Raw genomic sequence first — 22,192 nt, forward strand, 5'->3', positions numbered from 1 at the left:
GAATAGGACTCACCTTTCATATTAATACAATTTAACTCATTTTTAATACTGCTACTGAAATTATCCACTGTACTTCAGGCACTTTGTGTGAGATGAGTCTTAATGTTAGCCTGTTCTGAAAGGTATAACATTCACATCAGATGAGTTAACTCCTTCAAAAAAGCTTATAAAAAGTTAGGTTTAGAAGTCTACAGAAGAATGTTTGCAGATTACCTTAAGAATCATAAGGCCTGTTTCCATAGAATTGTAGAACTGGAAGGGACCTTGAGAGGTCATTGAGTCCAGTCCCCCACACTCATGGCAAGACTAAGTATTATCTAGACCAGTGGTCCTAGAAGATCTACCAATCGATCGCCATCTCGGGGGGCTGACTCCCTACCCCGGCGCACTGCTCCCGCCTGCAAGCACCACCCCCACAGCTCGCATTGGCCAGGAGAGCTGCAGGCAAAGTGCTTGCAAAGGGGCAGTGCACAGAGCCACATTCCCCCACCCCCAGGGGCACATTGGCCCCTTCTGGGAGCAGTGTGGAGCCAGGGAGCCTGCCTTAGCCTCACTGTGCCCGCCACCGATCAGAAGCCACTGCAGGTAAGTGCTGCCCAGTGGGAGGTTGCACCTCAACCCCCAGCCCTGACCCCCCCCTCCCAGAGCCAGCACCCCATATCCCCTCCTGCACCCCAGCACTGACCCTCCCAGAGCCAGCACTATGTACCCCCTCCAGTACCCCAACATTTTGCCCCAGCCTGGAGCCCCCTCCTGCACCCAAACTTCCTCCCAGAGCCTGCACCCCAACACTCTGCCCCACGCTCAGCACAGAGCCCCCTCCCACACTGCAAACTCCTCAGCCCCAGCCCAGAACCCACACCCCCTCCTGAACTCCAACCCCCTACCCCAGCCCGGTGAAAGTGAGTGAGGGTGGGGATGGAATGAATGGGGCGGCTTTGGGGAAGGGGCAGGGCCTCAGGGAATGGTCGGGGTAGATCCTGGGTTGCCCTTAGATTCAAAAAGTGATCTTGGGTGTAAAAAAGTTGGAGACCACTGATCTAGGCCATCCTTGACAGGTGTTTGTCTAACCTGCTCTTAAAAATCTCCAAGGATGGAGATTCCACAACTTCCCTAGGCAATTCATGTCGTTGTAAGATGATTACCAACATACTGCATAAAATGTTTCAAGATATTTATATCCAAAAAAAGTCAAGACAGTAAACTTCTGATGAAGCCCTTTATTCAGTTAAGTAACCAAAAGGTGAAAGCATTCCTATTCACCACGCTTCTCTTCTGGAGGTGGTTCATACTGAGACAGCTGTAGAATTAAAAAAGGAGTGATTTTGTTAGCTATAGAATGTTAAAAAAACAAAAAACAAACAAACAAAAAACCCTGAAGGCATATTTTACCCCAACAGGAGAGAGGAGTAATTGTTTTATAGCAAGCTTTATTCTACAAATAGGTCCACCTATTTTCAAAGATAACAAACATGCCCGGTAAACCTTTTTTTTTGGGGGGGGGGGGGGGGTGAAAGGGAAGGGAGAATGCAATGTATTGTGCAAAAATGCAGCTATAAGAGAGAGGCTTTTAAAGGTGCAGGGCAGGATTTTCAAAAGTTCTTAAGTGACTTATAAAGTCAGGAGATTTCAGCACACAAGATCCATTAAATGCTTTTGACAGTTTTTCCCACTGACAAATATTTAATTTCTTACTTTAAAGAAGAGAGGGTTTTACATTGTGATTGCCCAATACTGGCTACTCTTGAGTTAGTATTGGGAAGAATGAGTGTCCTACATTCTTGTATGCTGTACTGAAATATGCTGGAGTAAAATGGTCTGACTGCCACCACTAGAATGGGTATTAGCTATTCATGAGACTATTCCAAGGAGTAAAGTTTAAAATAGAGGACAAACTTACCATCAGAACCTTAGATCAAAAATTCACACAGATTTAGTGATAATTTGGCCACTTAAAATGCACCCTGAATTCTCCAATTATAGATACATATGTATAAAAATTAAGTAGCTGAAGACCAAGTAGATTTCACCAGAGCCTTTGAACAGAATCCCAGACATAGGGAAGGTTAATAAAGTAAATATTAGAATATCTAGAATCTGCCACTCAGTTTTAATTTTGCATTTAAAATGTTTCTCATTTATGGGTTAGAAATTCCTAGCCTGATCGAAATATTCATCTGGCATTTACAATAATGTTGGATTAAATTTATCACAGTGTGCTGCCAGCAACAGCTGCTGAAAAGCTGCTCCATGGCTTTTGCACACCAAGCTAGCTACAAAATAAAATGTCTGGACTGTATGAGTGGATCTTAGTCAAGTTTTGCTTTTCAATTAATTACATGTACTGTTCTTCTGCCCATAACAAGAGAATCAGATTAGCAGGTTTTCCCCTGTGCAGAGAGGTCTTTGCACAGGCACCCAGCAGAAAAGGGAAACTTGCTAGTTACTTAAACTTGCTACAGTACTTAATGGAAAGGGAAAATAAAGGTTTCCTCTTTAAAGTTCTGCATGCTAAAAGAGTAATGAAGGAAGTTGATTAGAACACAATTTTGCTCACAATCCTCTCATGTAAAAGTTGTCCTGGTGCCTTTCAGAAACCCAACAAAACTCAAAGACCCAGGGGAATGGGTGACTGTGCAGGACAAAAAAGACAGATGGAACAAAAAAAGTAAAGTGCATAAACAGTAGATAAGAGTGGAGAAGAGAAAGTACTAATCAATAAGGAGAAAAATTTCAGAGATACAGAGGGAGGAGAGATACAAGGAAATGAGAGCAGAAAAATTGGTGATCCTAATGACACTCTGAATCATTCCTGATTTCCCCAACAAACTTGGTTACTGCCTGAGGGCAGACTCTTGCACCTTTTCACAGAGTTGTGGCATATGGCCCAAAACTCTATAACTCTGGCCCACACACTAAGGTATAATTCAGCCCTCATTACCGAATGAGTTTATCAGATCTCTTAGACCACTTTCATAGGAAAGTCCCCCTTCTTCTAAAGTCAGATTACTCTCATTTTAAGCCAGCCGTGACAAAAAAAATGCCTGCAAGATGCAATAACTGCATCCATGCTCCCAACACAACTCATCTAATTTTTCCCCCCTCAAGGAAGCATTCCCATTTTAACCCAAGCCAGGACCATTTAGATAAGCATGACAGCTTGACTTAGCAGAATGTTCAAGTCAAATACTTATAGTCTTTTTACTGTAAAAAAAAGTGGACTAGAGTTATTAAGTGGATATAGTGTACTTGAACTTTCAGAAAGCCTCTGACCTGGTCCCTTATCAAAGGCTCTTAAGCAAACTAAGCAGTCATGGGATAAGAGGAAAGGTCCTCTCATGGATCAGCAACTGGTTAAAAGGCAGATAAAGGATAGGAATAAACGGCCAGTTTTCAGAATGGAGAGAGGTAAATAGTGGCATCCTCCTCCCACTCCCCCTCCCCCTCCCCCAGTGACCATTACTGGGACCAGTGCTGTTCAACATATTCATCAATGATTTGGAAAAAGGAGTAAACAATGAGGCAGCAACATTTGCACGATACAAAATTACTCACAATAAGTCCAAAGCCGACTGTGAAGAGTTACAAAGGCCTCTCACAAAACTGGGTGAGTGGGCAACAAAATGACACATGACATTCAGAGCACATGAATACAAAGTAATGCATATTGGAAAACAATCCCAACTATACATACAAATCCATGGAGTCCAAATTAGCTGCTGCCACTCAAGAAAGTCATTGTGGATAGGTCTCTGAAAATATCACTCCCTGTGCAGCAGCAGCAGCAGAAAACAAACAAACAAACAAAAAAAACCCCAAAAACTAACAGAATACTAGGAACCGTTAGGAAAGGGAAAAATAAGAAAATATAACACCACTATAAAAATCCATGGTACACCCAGACCTTGAATACTGTTGCAGTTCTCGTTGCCCCATCTCAAAGAAGATATAGAAGAAATAGAAAAAGCAACAAAAATGATTAAGGGTATGGGACAGCTTTCATATGAAGAGAGATTAAGAAGACTGGGATTGTTCAGCTTGGAAAAGACAACTAAGGGGGGATATGATAGAGGTCTATAAAATCATGAATAGTGTGAAGAAAGTGAATTGGGAAGTGTTATTTACCCCTTCACATAACACAAGAACCAGGGGTCACCTGAGGAATTTGTAGGCAGCAGGTTTAAAACAAACCAAAGGAAGTACTTCTTCATACACTACGGAGTCAACCTCTGGAACTTGTTGCCACAGGATGTTGTGAAGGCCAAAAGTATAACTAAGTTAAAAAAATAATTCAATAAGTTGATGGAGAATAGGTCCATCAATGGCTATTAGCCAATGGTCGGGGATGCAACCCCATGCTCTGGATGTCCCTAAGCCCCTGACTGCCAGATGTTGGGACTGGACAACAGGGTATAGGTCATTTGATAATTGCTCTGTTCATTTCCTTAGAGGCATCTGGCATTGGCCAGTGTCAGAAGACAAGATATTGGTCTAGATGGATCACTAGTCTGACCCAGTGTGGCCATTCTTATGCATATATGTCTTGACAGGGCCGGTGCAAGGAAGCTTCGCGCCCTAGGCAAAACTTCCATCTTATGCCCCCCACCCAGCCGTGCGGCAGCTCCCAGCCTCCCCTCCACCCTGAGGCAGCCCCCCCCCGCAGCAGCTCCCCACCCCAGCTCACCTCTGCTCCGCCTCCTCCCCGAGCACACCGCCCCCGCTCTAATTCTCCTCCCCCTCAGGCTTGCGGCGCCAAACAGCTGATTGGCACCGCAAGCCTGGGAGGCGGGAGAATTAGAGCGGGGGCAGCGTGCTCGGGGAGGGGGCATAGCAGAGGTGAGCTAGGGTGGGGAGCTGCCGCACGGCTCCCCGGGTCGGGGGGTGGGGTGGGGAGCTGCCGTGGGGGGGTGCCTCAGGGCGGGGGGAGGAGCTGCCGTAGGGCTCCCCACCCCAGCTCACCTCTGCTATGCCCCCTCCCCGAGCACGCCGCCCCTGCCGGCAATGAGAATAATTGCATGGAGCGGCCGCTGCGCTGGGAGAGGGAGTCTGAGCCACATGTGTCAGCGTGCCGCCAGCAGCCCAGCCCAGAAACGCTTTAAAAAAAAAAAAAAAAATTGGGGGCACTGCCTTTTGGTGCCCCCAAATCTTGGCACCCTAGGCAACCGCCTAGTTTGCCTTAATGGTAGCACCGGCCCTGTGTCTTGACAGCAAATTTAATCGAGAGATCATTAATCTGACCAATGAGTTTATTGTTAAGTAGGTGTTTTCTGGACCAATGAATGGACAAATAGTGCCTTTGTTCTATTATGGAACTACCACTGATAATATATGGTGTGTACTAAGATAGCAGTTTGCAGGATTCAGGCCTCTTTGTGTGCAGTCCCATAATCCATGTAGAAAAGCTTGCATGATCAAAAGTTGTAGAAGGTAAAACATAGTATGTAGTAACTAGTCATTTGGCAAGTAAAGTTACTGTAGCAAACAGCATCACTGCGTGGGAAAGAGTATGTCACACACTTTCAGAACCAGCACTGTTCTACCCCTCGTTTATGTGGCTATTTGCATGTGCAGGTATGGATCAGTATAACTATGGTAACTGTACAATGAGTTATTTGAAAATCTGTCTCAAATATAACTTGGTTTAAGAACAGATGCCCTCTTGAGATAGCTGAGAGGTGCAGGCAGTCTGTATACCCAAAACAATGACTCTGCCTTAGTTTACACTCAGGTTCCATTCAGAAGGTTTTCACAGTCAGAGAACTAGAGGTATTTTAAACTAGAGTTAAATGTTGTATTTTGCATACAGAGAAAGGCCTCCAGTGGGTCAGATCCTATGAGGTGTTGATCCCATTGACCCAATAGGTCTCTTCCACCTTGAATTTATATTCTATAAGAAGCCTTTGCAGTTAGCGTCTTTAAAATGTTGTAATCTGTTTGGGAATTATCATCTAGATTGATTTTTAACCCATTTTTTAAGAAGTTAAATAAAATTGAGTGGAAATGATAGAATTAAGTTTGGTACTTGTACTGGTTTTCCATGGCTTTTAAAGAACGTTAAGAAAAAGCAACTGAGTGGTTAGTCATATTAGAACATGAGAAGTGTTCTTTTCAATTGAGTGACCCCTCACCAAGAGCCTATCAGGCTTCTCCTTGTTCTGAGACTTGCACAAAGTGACACTGCATTATCACTGATGAATATTGACTATTGATACAGTAACTAATACCAGTGTATTTGTCTTTTATTTACATTTTAAGAATATACAGCAATGGAAACGCTTAAATATTTACCTTTGCTTTTAGTTTTTTGTTTTCTTCCAACACAGCTTCATATTTTTCTTTCATCTCTGCCACTTCCAGGCGAAGGGCCTCTACTTCTGGATTTTCTGGAGCTGCGGCTCCTATATGATGCTTCAGAAAGCTAATAAAAGTTAAGTGTTTCTTCACTTAAAAATGATAGCCTGAATTTGAATAAACTATAACACTGGTAGAGCAAGACATAATGGCAGACTGACAAGATACGCCAGATGTGTCAGTTAAGAAAAAAGCCAAACAGAATTTTTTTAAACAGAAGGTGGCAACATGGCTGTCTGCAGGCCCTTTAAAAACACAAGGAAGAAGAACAGCAAAGTTTACTTAGCTTGTAAAGACAACTGAGAAGGGCACTGTTATAAAATAATATAAAGTAAAAGCTGAAAGATGCTCCTTTTACCCTCTCCCACAACACAAGAACAAGAGAATACCAAACTGTAAGGCAGAAAATTTTAGACAGTAAATACTTGTGTAGTAAGCCCTCATAATCCACTGAGGCAGGAGGTCAAACAAAAAACAAAAACAACAACAAAAAAACCCTGGGTTAGATAAGCCAAAAGCCTCAAGCTGTTGGTAGAAAGGACTTTATCATCAAGAGTTAAATTTCCAGTTCGCTATTGTACTTGGTTGACTGAGTGCCATATTTTCCTAAAATTGCTGCTGCTATTATTTAATCTGGAAATAAAATATTTTGTTTACACTATATAATATGGAGACAAACGAGTTTCTGCCTTGGACTATGGTTCCATTTTTTGCCTCACATCTGTCTGAAATCAATTCACAGAAGGAAGAAAAAGGATACTCCAGTGCACTATTTGGTTTCTCTGGCTCTTCATATAGGGCTACCAACACTGTAAATAAAAAGCATCCAACAGTTGAAGCAGAGAACACCCCAAATTGTTCAATTTCTTAAATGTGCACCAGTAGTCAAATCTAGTACATATGAGACATAAAAAGGATTACTTCCAGATTAGTATTTTAAACGTGATGTTTCACTAATTTAAACATTCACACACAAAGATAATTTTTGACTATAATAAAAGCTAGGACAATGAACAGGTATTAGTGATTATACAGAGTATTACTGAGAGACTCATGTGCATCCAACATAAGCTTTGACAGTTATATAGCTGGAATTATTTTGAATAAGCTTTTTTTCAACAATTCTTTAATGAGCTGTAAAGCTAAATATTTGCACTAAATTCTGCATTTACATAAACACAAACATTGCAAGTGACTTTCAAGCAGTTATATTTTTCCATAAACTAATCAAATTAATAGCTATTTAATAATAGTTCCAGGATATATACATTCTCTACCAGTAAAGTAGTTGCCTATCATATTTGTTACTTATCTTGTAACAAAGGTAATCTGAAGTAATCTACACTACAGCTTAAAATCAACATAAATTATGTTGCTCAGGGGAGTGAATTAGCCACCCCCCTGAGCAACATAACTTATGCCCATTTAAGCGCTGGTGTGGACAGCACTATGTCAGCCAGAGAGCTTCTCCTACTGATATAGCTACCACCACTTGCGAAGGATGGAGTAATTAAGCCAATGGGAGACCTCTCTCCCGTCATCTTAGAGCAGCTACACTAGAGATCTTACAGTGGTGCAGCTGCGCCACTGCAAGCTCTCTAGTGTAGCCAAAGACAGAATCTCCTTTACTAAGTTTGGAAAACTCAATATTCTCCTCTATCACCAGGCCTCCTTTACTGGGGGGCCAGGGGAAATAAACAAATCGCACCCACCTGCTGCTTTGCTTCTAGAGTGGAAGCAAAAATCCTAAAAGGTGTCTCAAGAATGCAGTTGCACTCTTACAGTCCCACACTTGGCTCCTCCATCATCCATCTATTGTTGTGCTCATCTCCAGGGGCACTCAGTGTTACACTGAGTATAGTACACCTCTACCTCGATATAACGCTGTCCTCAGGAGCCCAAAAAAAAAAAACACAAAACACTTACTGTGTTATAGGTGAAACCATGTTATATCGAAAAAAGATGTGGAGAAATTGGAAAGGGTCCAAAGAAGAGCAACAAGAATGATTAAAGGTCTTGAGAACATGACCTATGAAGGAAGGCTGAAAGAACTGGGTTTGTTTAGTTTGGAAAAGAGAAGACTGAGAGGGGACATGATAGCAGTTTTCAGGTATCTAAAAGGGTGTCATAAGGAGGAGGGAGAGAACTTGTTCACCTTAGCCTCTAAGGATAGAACCAGAAACAATGGGTTTAAACTGCAGCAAGGGAGGTCTAGGTTGGACATTAGGAAAAAGTTCCTAACTGTCAGGGCGGTTAAACACTGGAACAAATTGCCTAGGGAGGTTGTGGAATCTCCATCTCTGGAGATATTTAAGAGTAGGTTAGATAAATGTCTATCAGGGATGGTCTAGACAGTATTTGGTCCTGCCATGCGGGCAGGGGACTGGACTCGATGACCTCTTGAGGTCCCTTCCAGTCCTATAATCTATGAATCTATGAACTTGCTTTGATCTGCCGGAGTGCGCAGCCCCGCCCCCCGGGGAGCACTGCTTTACTGCGTTATATCCAAATTCGTGTTATATCGTGTCGCGTTATATCGGGGTAGAGGTGTACTCTCAATAACTAATATTTTGAGTTAACACAGATGTGCACCAAAGACAGCCACATAGCACGAACTTCTGAAGTATTCATTGTTCAACACTTTGTTGACTGAATCCTTAAAAGAGCCTGAGCCACCAGTTCTCCTGTTGACTAATACTTAGATTTCTGGACTTGGAATGAAGCCAAAATGAATACGATTTATCACTGTCAGTATGTCCGCACTTGGAGATTTTTTGTTTTTAAACTGATCTGTGACTGGGAATAGAACACCATTGTTGTAGGTACCAAGTTAATGTATTGTCAAGTTAGCCAACACATCTTAACTTGCTAGCCTGGACACTCCCAACACTTGTTCATGTAATTTTGGACTCCGAAACTTCCCTTCCAGGACAACTGTGTTAGCTACTAGAGTTCACTGTCAGTTAACTGAAGAGTAGCTACATCCTTTTAGACTAGTTTGTTAGTGAGCAACAACAGCTTTAGAGCCACCAAATGGAGCACACTGATTTATCTGAAAGTGGCAAAAAGACTGACTTCAGCTAAACTTACCCACATTAAAAAGACTGCATGTGAAGTGTCCTTCACACTCTAAATATGTATTCACCATGGAGTGGTGAAAGTGAGTAAGCTGATCTGCACTCATAACACGTTTCTTAAATGAAAAGACGGAATGTATGTGCAACTTAACTCCATTCTAAAACATTCACTATCATCTGAAACTTGGTACAGTGGTAGACTATCCCTACCAACTGTGAGACAAACCAAAGTGTGATACCTGTATTGAGTCTCCAGATACTCCATTTTACGGAATAGTTTTGACCTAAAAGCTATGGCAGCACTTCATAAAGCAATTAAACAGAGATTACTTGCTTTCATTTTCATTCAAGGAGAAAATATAAGCTAGCTAGAAATATATAAAACAAATGTTTAATATATTAGAAACAAAAAATAAAGAATGGAAAGCTATGAGAACACTTTCTATAATACCCTTTGAATTCGTGTATATATCACATCCAAAAAGAATAACAAGAAGGTTAAGGTTGCACAGTTTAACTTGCAACCTTGACTGTCTGCTTGTGAAAATGTATTATGACGCAGCCTTTAATTACTTAACAGACTATTCCTGAAACTCAAGATACCATGTTTTCTACAAGCTTAAGTATGCACATGCAGCATTTTGTGATACATTTTCATTAGCATAATGCCTATTTTCTCTCTGACAGACTTTTGTTATGCACCACTATATTTGCATAGTCTTTTCACTAGGTACTTATGACAAAAATAAGAGGAGAGGGGAGAAGCATTAGGACTAATTTTGCCATTACAGACATAAAAAACCCCAAAACAAACAAACAAAAAACCATGCATGATTTATAGGCTAAGGAACAGCTGAGGAAGTGAATATTTATACAATTACAAAACTAAAAAGTATATAGAAGTATTTAATTGTCTCTTTCGAGTTCTTTGTATATTGTTTGACTTTCTTAGATTGTGAGCTATACAGGTAGGGACCTTTGATGAGGGCAGGATAAAAACCAACACAGAATTTCTACTGAAGTTGTTAGATTTTCTGTTTGTTCATTCAGTATTTAACCCAGTAGTATCCCAATCCAGATATGGGGATTTGGGTACTTCCAAAACACAGATTATAGCCAGCTCTGGTAATTAGACCTATGGGTAAGGTTGCTTAATATTTTCCATTGAGAGAGGCTGTTTGGTCAAAAACTATTAAGTTAAAAGTAACTACATTTGGACTGAAGTTTTACATACATGCCACATGCATGCCTCATGCTGAAATTTTTGGAAAGTTGTACCCAACAGTTCAGCTGTTTCCAAGAATGAAATTAATGCAAAAAAGTTGTTTTGCCCATGTTAAAAATTCTTACAGCCATTTGACTAAGAATCTCTGGTGCTTCTATGTTTCGCACAAGGATGGCCTTTGTTTCAGGAGTATGCCTTTTGCCATCCCCATTATAAGTCGGCCCAAATTACAGAGATCCAAAAAATTGCTCAGCAGAGGTATGTTACACTTGTTAGCTAAATTTCTCCCAAATTCAGTCTGCTCTGAGCTTGCTCAGGACTTTTCTTGAAATTGCTCCTCCTAGTTGCTGGGGGCCCACATGTAGTGCTGGGCACAAGAACTGAGAGCAGGGAGACACACTCCTGTGCTCTCTATTCTGCACCTGCTACACCCAGGCAACATGAATATATGAAATAATGAAGCCATCAATTTGCAAACATCTAGAAGATAATAAGGTCATAAGTGACAGTCAACATGGATTTGTCAAAAATAAATCATGTCAAACCAACCTGATAACTTTCTTTGACAGGGTAACAAGCCTTGTGGCTGGGGGGGCAGAGGGGAGCAGTATATTTTGACTTTAGTAAAGCTTTTGATACTGTCTTGCATGACCTTCTCATAAAGAAACTAAGGGCTGGTCTACACTGGGGGGGGGGAGGAGGGGGAAATTGATCCAAGATACGCAAGTCGAATATCTTGGATCAAATTACCTGGGGTCCACACAGCACGGGATCAACAGCCGCGGCTCCCCCGTTGACTGCGCTACCGCCACTCGCTCTGGTGGAGTTCCGGAGTCGACGGTGAGCGCAATTGGGGATCAATGTATCCCATCTTAACAAGACGCGATATATCGATCCCGGATAAATCGATTGCTACCCGCTGATATGGCAGGTAGTGAAGACGTAAGCTAGGGAAATGCAACCTAGATGGAGCTACTATAAGGTGGGAGCAAAATTGGTTGGAAAACCATTCCCAGAGTATTTATCAGCGGTTCACAGTCATGCTGGAAGGGCATAATGAGTGGGGCCCCGCAGGGATTGGTTCTGGGTCCGGTTCTGTTCAATATCTTCATCAATGATTTAGATCAGTGGTCTCCAACCTTTTTAGACACAAGATCACTTTTTGAATTTAAGATCAACCCAGGATCTACCCTGCCCCTTCCCCAAGGCCCCATCCCTTCCCTGAAGCCCCACCCTGTTCACGCCATTCCCCCCTCCCTCTCTCACTCTCCCCCACCCTCACTCACTTTCACCGGGCTAGAGCAAGGGGTTGGGGTGCAGGCTCTGGGCTGGGGGGTTTGGAGGCAGGCATGGCCCGGCCCCTGATCCACCTCCCCCCCCCCCGCGCTTCTTGCCCCTGATGGCCCCCTGGGACTCCTGCCCCATCCAACACCCCTGCTCCCTGTCCCCTGACCGCCCCCACCGCCACATCCAACCCCCCTCTCCTTCCTGACTGCCCTCCCCCAGGACCCCTGCCCATCCAACCACCCCTTCTCCCTAACCACCCCTGGAACTCCTACCTCCATTCAACCTCCCTGTTCCCCACCCTCTGACCACCCCAACCCCTATCCACACCCCTGGCCCCCGACCACCCCCCGAACTCCCCTGCCCTCTATCCAACCCCCTTCTCCCACTCCTTGCCCCTTTACCGCGCTGCCTGGAGCACCGGTGGCTGGCGGCACAGCTGCACCATGACAGGCAGCCACACTGCCTGGCTGGAGGCAGCCACACACCACAGAGCACAGGTCAGGCCGTGCTCTGCAGCTGCGCTGCCCTGCCACCCAGAGCATTGCGCCAGTGGCACAGTGAGCTGAGGCTGCGGGGGAGGGGGAACAGCAGGGGAGGGGCCAGGGGTCAGCCTCCCGGGCCAGGAGCCGGGGAGAACAGTCCCACAGGCCGTAGTTTGCCCACCTCTGATCTAGAGGTCACAAACCTGCTAACAATCCATATGATGATCAATATGGATTGTTAGCATATCCAGTTTGGTCAGTTTTTGTTTCTAAATGCGTAATTAAATAAAAAATGTGAAAGGAATATTCTGATTGCAGAGAAGTGTCAGGATTAAGTCTGCTTGTGCCCCCTTTTTGCATGTGCATGACACTCTTTAGTTACATGATCACCTACTTTTTTTCACCCTACAGGACTTCTGACTCATTCAGTGCACCAGGAATCAAACAGAACTGTGTAGTGAATGTGGTTTTGTCTACAAGAACCCTGCCTCCTTTGTTGTAGAGACTGGATGTTGTGTAGCAAATAAAGCAGAGAATTATAGGGAGAAAAGGGATAGTCTCATGGTTACAGACTTTGAATGCCACCCTGAAGAACTGAATGGTATACCTGCATCTTGCAATGCTGACCAAGTCACTTAGATCAAAACTCACAGGTGCCCACAGTGTGGAGTGAGTACCAGGGATCAGGGGCCAACGGGTCAGAGTTGCAGAAGTGGGGTGTGCTCAACACTACAACTAAAATCAAGTGGAACTCTGCTTTGAACATATAAAGTGCTACAGAAATAGTAAGTTCTCTGAAAAAATAAGACCTCAAGTATCTTAAGTCTTGACCCACAGGATTCTCAACAAAGGCTACTGGTCACCTGCCCATACTGGGAGGCGAGGGTGCGTGGAGAGCAGCTGCTAGAGACAGGGCCCTGCCACCACCTGATCCCCGCGCGGGGGCGGGGGCATTTACCTTCCCCCACGCTGGGGGCAGCGGCTCGGAGCTCGTTACCTTTGGTGAGCGTGTCCAGCACCCCGGATTTCTCCAGGTAGCGGCGGAACTGCTCTCGCTTAGAGTCCGCGGCCTGAGGGAAGGATGGGAACAACGTTAGCGCGGGGCGGGGCAGGGCGGTCCGGGGTCGGCGAGCCGGCTTCGCCCGGGCCTGTCCGAGAAGGGCGCAGAGGCCGCGCGAAGGCAGCCAGCGGGATACCGGGCCTCCCCGGTGGAGAGGAGGGAACTAAGCGAGGGCGGTGGGTTCCGGGAAGAAGTTGCAGCCCCGCACCTTGTAATGCGCCATCCCAACGCTCTGCGCACCGGGCCGCGCTCTCCGCTCTGACGACTACGCCGCGCTTGCGCCCTGGCTCTTTTACCGGAGGGCGGGGAAGACACGCAGCGTTCCATCAGTTACCATGGAGACGGGAACGCTAGTACACGGCCCCGCCCCTCCCCCAACTTCTGTTTGGCGTCCTGCCTTGGGCCTTTCTGCGAGCTGTATCTCTTCCGCGCCCCCCTTCTCCCGCCTTCCCACCGCCGGCCCCGGCCCCGCCCCCTTCTCCCGCCTTCCCACCGCCGGCCTGGCCCGGCCCTGGCCAGCCCCCCCCCTTCTCCTGCCTTCCCACCGCCGGCCCGGCCCCGCCCCCTTCTCCCGCCTTCCCACCGCCGGCCCGGCCCCCCCCTTCTCCCGCCTTCCCGGCCCGGCCCCGCCCCCTTCTCCTGCCTTCCTACCGCCGGCCTGGCCCGGCCCTGGCCAGCCCCCCCCCTTCTCCTGCCTTCCTACCGCCGGCCCGGCCCTGGCCAGCCCCGCCCCCTTCTCCCGCCTTCCCACCGCCGACCCAGCCCTGGCCAGCCCCACCTAGGGTGACCAGATGTCCCGATTTTATAGGGACAGTCCTGATATTTGGGGGTTTGTCTTATATAGGTGCCAATTACCCCCCACCCCGTCCCGATTTTTCACCCTTGCTGTCTGGTCACCCTAGCCCCGCCCCCTTCTCCCGCCTTCCCACCGCCGGCCCGGCCCTGCCTGGCCACTCAGCCGCCTTCCCTCAGGCCCTGCCCAGCCACTCAGTTCCCTTCTCCCGCCTTCCTACCTCAGGCCCTGTCCTGCCCAGCCACCGTCTCCCGCCCAATCAGCTCCCTTCTCCCGCCTTCCCCGAGGGCCTGCCCAGCCCCCTTCTCCCCGCCGCCCGCCTGGCCGCTCCGCTGCCTCCCGCCGCAGCCGTTCCCACCCAGCCACCCGCGTTAGCCACTCCCGTGTGGGGCGCTGTGCTCACGGTGCCCCGTGGTTACGCTCGGAGCAGGAAGGCTGGGTGCCGCCCAGGGTAAAAGTAAGTGCTGCGATACAGCGTCATACAGGTTGCTTGCTGCACAGCCTCCTGGCCCTGCTGCTACATGGTGTGTAAGTCACTGCAGTGCTCAGAGTCTGATAAATGCTCGGTGCTACGCGGCATCTCTGCCAATGTCAGGGAGCCGCCGGCCGGTATCACTGCCAGGGCAGGGGCGCAGAAGTTCCTAGCCTTGCCGCCTTTAATGCTTCTTCATGATGGGAAGGACAGCTACAGTACAGTGATCTGAAAAGAAAAGAAGGCAAGGTCCTGTGTGTTTGCTACGGAGTATCTGACAGACATGCTGCTCAGAATATAAACTGCTCACAAGTGGAAAGGGCTTGTCTACACAGGGAAATTATTGCAAAATAAACTAGAGCAGTGGTTTTCATCCAAGGGTATGCGTACCCCCTGGGGGTACACAGAAGTCTTCCAGGTGGTGTGTCTAGTTATCTACATTAGTGTTTCTCAACCTGGGGCGGGGGGGGGGGTGCAAGCAGGGCAATTGCCTGGCACCCTACACTACAGGGAGGCCCCTGAAGCTAAGTTATATGCTTTAGCCCCAGGCAGTGGATCTCAGGCTTCAGACTCCTGAAAGGGACACAGTGGTCAGGAAAGATTGAGATTAGAACCAATGAGCTACAGTGTGAATTTAAAATGCAGTAGCTATTCCATACTAATGCCCTGTGTGGACATTTATTCTTAGGGCCCTACCAAAATTACATCCATGAAAAATGCATCACGGAAGAATTACTTCTTGTGTTTTGCTTACAGTACTCCTGCTAATACATCCCAGAATGATGTTTGCTTTTTTTGCAACAGCATTACACTGTTGACTCATATTTAGCTTATAATCCACTATGATTCCCAGATTCCTTTCCGCAATACTCCTTCCTAGGCAGTCATTTCCCATTTTGTATGTGTGCAACTGATTGTTCCTTCCTAAATGGAGTACTTTGCATTTGTCTTTATTGAATTTCATCCTGTTTACTTCAGATAATTTCTCCAGTTTGTCCAGATCATTTTGAATTTTAATCCTATCTTTCAAAGCACTTGCAACCCCTCCCAGGTTGGTATCGTCCGCAAACTTTACTCTCTATGCCATTATCTAAATCATTGATGAAGATATTGAACAGAACCGGACCCAGAACCAATCCCTGCGGGACCCCACTCATTATGCCCTTCCAGCATGACTGTGAACCACTGATTTGGTAGTGATGGGGGACTTCAACTATCCAAATATATGTTGGGAAAATAACACAGCGGGGCACAGACTATCCAACAAATTCTTGGACTGCATTGCAGACAACTTTTTATTTCAGAAGGTTGAAAAAGCTACTGGGGGGAAGTTGTTCTAGACTTGATTTTAACAAATAGGGAGGAACTCATTGAGAATTTGAAAGTAGAAGACAGCTTGGGTGAAAGTGATCATGAAATCATAGAGTTTGAAATTCTAAGGAAGGGTAGAAGGGAGTACAGCAAAATAGAGACAATGGATTTCAGGAAGGCGGATTTTGGTAAACTCAGAGAGCTGATAGGTAAGGTCCCGTGGGAATCAAGACTGAGGGGAAAAACGACTGAGGAGAGTTGGCAGTTTTTCAAATGGACACTATTAAGGGCCCAAAAGCAAGCTATTCCGCTGGTTAGGAAAGATAGAAAATGTGGCAAAAGACCACCTTGGCTTAACCATGAGATCTTGCATGATCTAAAAAATAAAAAGGAGTCATATTAAAAAATGGAAACTAGGACAGATTACAAAGGATGAATATAGGCAAACAACACAGGAATGCAGGGGCAAAATTAGAAAGGCAAAGGCACAAAATGAGCTCAAATTAGCTACAGGAATAAAGGGAAACAAGAAGACTTTTAATCAATACATTAGTAGCAAGAGGGAGACCAAAGACAGGGTAGGCCCATTGCTCGGTGAAGAGGGAGAAACAGTAACAGGAAACTTGGAAATGGCAGAGATGCTTAATGACTTCTTTGTTTTGGTCTTCACCGAGAAGTCTGAAGGAATGCCTAACCTAGTGAATGCTAATGGCAAGGGGGTAGGTTTAGCAGATAAAATAATAAAAGAACAAGTTAAAAATCACTTAGAAAAGTTAGATGCCTGCAAGTCACCAGGGCCTGATGAAATGCATCCTAGAATACTCAAGGAGCTAATAGAGTAGGTATCTGAGCCTCTAGCTATTATCTTTGGAAAATCATGGGAGACGGGAGAGATTCCAGAAGACTGGAAAAGGGCAAATATAGTGCCCATCTATAAAAAGAGAAATAAAAACAACCCAGAAAACTACAGACCAGTTAGTTTAACTTCTGTGCCAGGGAAGATAATGGAACAACTAATTAAGGAAATCATCTGCAAACACTTGGAAGGTGGTAAGGTGATAGGGAATAGCCAGCATGGATTTGTAAAGAACAAATCGTGTCAAACCAATCTGATAGCTTTCTTTGATAGGATAACGAGTCTTGTGAATAAGGGAGAAGCTGTGGATGTGGTATACCTGGACTTTAGTAAGGCATTTGATACGGTCTCGCATGATATTCTTATCGATAAACTAGGCAAATACAATTTAGATGGGGCTACTATAAGGTGGGTGCATAACTGGCTGGCTAACTGTACTCAGAGAGTACAGTTCCCAATCCTGCTGGAAAGGCATAACGAGTGGGGTTCCGCAGGGGTCTGTTTTGGGACCGGCTCTGTTCAATATCTTCATTAACGACTTAGATATTGGCATAGAAAGTACGCTTATTAAATTTGCGGATGATACCAAACTGGGAGGGATTGCAACTGCTTTGGAGGACAGGGTCATAATTCAAAATGATCTGGACAAATTGGAGAAATGGTCTGAGGTAAACAGGATGAAGTTTAACAAAGACAAATGCAAAGTGCTCCACTTAGGAAGGAACAATCAGTTTCACACATACAGAATAGGAAGAGACTGTCTAGGAAGGAGTATGGCAGAAAGGGATCTAGGGGTTATAGCTGACCACAAGCTAAATATGAGTCAACAGTGTGATGCTGTTGCAAAAAAAGCAAACGTGATTCTGGGATGTATTAACAGGTGTGTTGTGAGCAAGACACGGGAAGTCATTCTTCCGCTCTACTCTGCTCTGGTTAGGCCTCAACTGGAGTATTGTGGTCAGTTCTGGGCACCGCATTTCAAGAAAGATGTGGAGAAACTGGAGAGGGTCCAGAGAAGAGCAACAAGAATGATTAAAGGTCTTGAGAACATGACCTATGAAGGAAGGCTGAAAGAATTGGGTTTGTTTAGTTTGGAAAAGAGAAGACTGAGAGGGGACATGATAGCAGTTTTCAGGTATCTAAAAGGGTGTCATAAGGAGGAGGGAGAAAACTTGTTCACCTTAGCCTCTAAGGATAGAACAAGAAGCAATGGGCTTAAACTGCAGCAAGGGAGGTTTTGGTTGGACATTAGGAAAAAGTTCCTAACTGTCAGGGTGGTTAAACACTGGAATAAACTGCCTAGGGAGGTTGTGGAATCTCCATCTCTGGAGATATTTAAGAGTAGGTTAGATAAATGTCTATCAGGGATGGTCTAGACAGTATTTGGTCCTGCCATGAGGGCAGGGGACTGGACTCGATGACCTCTCGATATCCCTTCCAGTCCTAGAATCTATGAATCTATGAAAACTACTCTCTGGGAATGATTTTCCAACCAGTTATGCACCCACCTCATAGTAGCTCCCTCTAGATTGTATTTCCCTAGTTTGTTTATGAGAAGGTCTTGCGAGACAGTTTCAGAAGCCTTACTAAAGTCAAGATATACCACATCTATCACTTTCCCCCATCCACAAAGCTTGTTACCTTCTCAAAGAAAGCTATCAGGTTGGTTTGACACGATTTGTTCTTGACAAATCCATGCTGACTGTTATTTATCACCTTGTCTTCTAGGTGTTTGCAAATTGAGTGCGTAATTATTTGCTCCATTATCTTTCCAAGTACAGAAAGTAAGCTGACTGGTCTGTAATTCCCTGGGTTGTCCTTATTTCCCTTTTTATAGATGGGCACTATATTTGCCCTTTTTCCAGGCATGTCCTATTTTTTAATCGTCCCTCCATTAAACTTCACTCTGAACCGTTTAGTTACGTTGTTGCATTTAAGACTTTAATATTTTACTAACATTGATTTTTAGGCTTTTGTAGGACATATTTGGATTAAACTGTGGTTCCTATTTTCTGTAGTCATTTATAAATCAGCAATGAACTGAAATGTAAAGAAAACATCAGTAAAAGTAATATTAATGTAAATCACTTTTTAACGGTATAATTAAGGATGCAAAAGTTTGAGTAATAATTCCATTTTCACTTACTCATAGTTTTCTCCAGCAGGGCTTAAATTCTCGTAGGATATGTCTACACTGCAGCTGGGAGGTGAGAGTCCCAGCCTGGGTACACAGACTTGAACTAGCTCAGCTCAGCTCAAGATAACATACTAAAAATGGTAGTGTGGACATAGTGGGACGTATTCGTATATAAGATAAATTATGATTTAATTGGCATCACAGAGGCTTGTGGGATAAGTCTCATGACTGGAATAATGGTATAGAAGGGGACAGCTCATTCAGGGAGGATGTGCTGGGGAAAAAAAGGAGGTGGTGTTGCATTATACATCAAGAAGGCAGATCAGCTGAAATTGTTTGGGTAAAAATAAAAGGTGGAGGGGAATAGGGATTACATCATGGTAGAGGCCTGCTATAGACCACCAAATCAGGAAGAGGAGGTGGATGAGGCATTTCTAGAACAAATAACAAATATCCAAAACACAAGAGCTGGTAGTAATGGGGACTTTACCCAGACATCTGCTGAAAAAGTAACACAACAAAACACAGCACTTCCAATAAATTCTTGGAATATATTGAGTCAGCTTCTTGTTTCAGAAAGTGGAAGAAGTAACCTGTGGGACAGCCATTTTAGACTTGACTCTGATCAAGGAGGAATTGGTAGTGAATCTGAAGGTGGAGAGCAATTTGGGTGAAAGTGATCATGAAATGATCGATTTAATGATTCTAAGGAAAGGAAGGAGTGAGATCAGGAGAATAAGGACAACAGACTTCAAAAAAGCAGACTTTAACAAACTTAGAACATTGGTAGGTAGGGTCTCATGGGAATAAAAGGAGTTCATGAGAGCTGTCAGTTTCTCAAGAAGACAGTTTGCATTTGTGCTTTTAATACTATCTCAGTGTGAAGGAAAGATAGAAAGAATAGTAAGAGGCCAATATGATTCCATCAGGAGCTCTGATAATCAAAAAGGAATCCTACAAAAAGTGGAAACATGGACAAATTGCTAAGGAGGATTACAAAAGCGTAGCACAAGCATGTAGGGAACAAAATCAAAAAGGCTAAAGCACAAAATGAGTTACATCTAGCAATGAACATACAGTAAAAGGCAATTTGAAGAGGTTTGTTAAAGGAGTAAAAGAAAGATGGAGGAAAGTGTAGGTCTATTTAGTGGGGAAGGAGATCTAATAACTGATGATATCAAGCAGGCTGAAGTGTTTAATGTCTATTTTATTTCAGTCTTCAATGAAAAAGTTAGTGGTGACTAGATACTCAACACAATATTAACAACAAGGAGGAAGGATTGCAAGCCAAAATAGGGAAATAACAGGTTCAAGGAAATGTAGATAAATTAGATGTATTCTACCAGGCAGTGCCTGATGAAATTCATCCTAGAGTACTTCAGGAACTAGCTGAATCCATTTCAGTCCCATTAGCCGTTATCTCAGAGAACGCATGGAAGATGGGTGAGGTTCCAAAGGACTGGAGAAGGGCAAGCATAGTACCTATCTTTAAAAAGCAGAACAAAGAGGACCTGGAAAATTATAGACCAGTCAGCCTACCTTCAATACCTGGAAAGATACTTGCACAAATTATTAAATAATCAATTTATAAGCACCTAGAAGATAATGTGGTTAGAAGGAATAGCCAGCATAAATTTCTCTAGAACAAATCATGCCAAACCAACCTAATTTCCTTCTTTGACAAGGTTACTGGCCTAGTGGATGGGGGAAACAGTAGACCAGATAGATACAGGTTTTAGTAAGGGCTTTTGACACAGTCTCACATGACATTCTCCTAAGCAAACTAGGGAAATGTGGTCTAGATGAAATAACTACAAGTTGTGTGCACAACTGGTTGAAAAAAAATCATACTCAAAAAGTATTTATCAACATATTGATGTTTGCTGTCAAACTGGGAAGGCATATCTAGTGGGGTCCCGCAGGGGTCGGTCCTGAGTCCAGTACTATTCCATATTTTCATTAATGACTGGGATAATGAAGTGGAGAGTAGGCTTATAACATTTGCGGATGACACCAAGCTGGGAAGGGTTGCAAGCACTTTGGAGGACAGGATTAGAATTCAAAATCATCCTGAAAAATTGGGGAATTGCTCTGAATTTAACAAGATAACATTCAATAAAGACAAGTGCAAATTTCTTCACTTAGGAAGGCAAAATCACATGCAAAACCAGAAAATAGGCAATAACTGGGTAGGTAGTAATACTGCTGAAAAGGATCTGGGGGTTATAGTGGATCACAAATTGAATATAAGTCAACAATGTAATGTTGTTACAAAAAGGCTACTATTTTGGGGTGTATTAACAGAGATGTTGTATGTAAAACACAGAAGGTAATTGTCCCACTCTACTTGGCAGTGGGGAGGCCTCATTTGGAGTACTATACCCAATTCTGGACATAACACACTACAAAATATGTGGACAAATTGGAGAGAGACCAGAGAAGAGCAACAAAAATGATAAAAGCTTTACAAAATCAAAAGAAAACTCAAGGGGAGCTTGATAACAGTCTTCAACTATGTTAAGGGCTGTTATAAAGAGGACTACGATCAATTGTTTTCCATGTCCACTGAAGGTAGGACAAGAAGTAATTGGCTTAATCTGCAGCAAAAAAGATTTAAGTTAGATATCAAGAAAAATCTTTTTAAATATAAGGACAGTTAAACTCTGCAATAGGCTTCCAAGGGATACTCTGGCATCGCCATCAGTGGAGGCTTTTAAGAACAGGTTGGACAAACACCTGTTAGGCACAGTCTAAGTTTACTTGGTCCTGCCTCAGTGCTGGGGGCTGGACTAGGTAACCTCTGAAGGTCCCTTCCAGACAGGGTCGGTGTAACCACTAGGTGAATTAGGCGGCCGCCTACGGCGCCAAGATTTGGGGGCCCCAAAAAGTGGGGCCCCAATTTTTTTTTTTTTTTTTACTCTATTGCTCCCGGCAGGGGGATGGGCCGCTTGCAGCCGCGTTAGCACCTACCTCTGCGGGCGTCCTCTGCAACTGCGGGCCCCGCCGCCTCCCTCTACCACGCCCCACATCACTGCCCACCCGCTCCCCTCCCGCCAGCCTGGATCCGCCTCCTCCCCGAGCTGCCGCATTGCTCCCTAGCCTGCTCCCTCTGGCTCTGGCAGTCCCAGACCCCCTGCCGCA

At 44.6% G+C, this 22,192-nt stretch overlaps 1 protein-coding gene across 2 annotated transcripts; it reads right to left on the minus strand.

Annotated features, from left to right (window-relative positions):
• Positions 1 to 1,205: 1,205 nt before the first annotated feature.
• Positions 1,206 to 13,917, minus strand: MYCBP (MYC binding protein). 2 transcript variants are annotated; one of them, XM_054011572.1, is made up of 5 exons: positions 13,691 to 13,917; positions 13,381 to 13,492; positions 7,112 to 7,160; positions 6,289 to 6,418; positions 1,206 to 1,300 (listed from the first exon to the last, which is right to left on the minus strand). In XM_054011572.1, exons 1-5 carry the CDS (start codon positions 13,703 to 13,705, stop codon positions 1,256 to 1,258), a joined length of 351 nt encoding a protein of 116 aa, XP_053867547.1. In that variant the 5' UTR covers positions 13,706 to 13,917; the 3' UTR covers positions 1,206 to 1,255. The 2 variants fall into 2 exon arrangements, with proteins under 2 accessions (XP_053867547.1, XP_053867548.1); XM_054011573.1 differs by having other exon boundaries at positions 13,420 to 13,492; positions 13,691 to 13,911.
• Positions 13,918 to 22,192: the final 8,275 nt, after the last annotated feature.

This window comes from Malaclemys terrapin, chromosome 22 (assembly GCF_027887155.1).
Source record: "Malaclemys terrapin pileata isolate rMalTer1 chromosome 22, rMalTer1.hap1, whole genome shotgun sequence".
In the NCBI taxonomy this organism is placed as follows: domain Eukaryota; kingdom Metazoa; phylum Chordata; order Testudines; family Emydidae; genus Malaclemys; species Malaclemys terrapin.

Bases quoted from the DNA above. Each gene is read 5' to 3' on its own strand.
- MYCBP (XM_054011572.1), bottom strand. The intron at 7,161-13,380 runs GTAAATGCCCCC...TTTTATTTACAG, and splicing joins TGCCCCCAGCGTGGGGGAAG to TGTTGGTAGCCCTATATGAA. The intron at 1,301-6,288 runs GTAAATATTTAA...TTAATTCTACAG, and splicing joins ACAAAAAACTAAAAGCAAAG to CTGTCTCAGTATGAACCACC.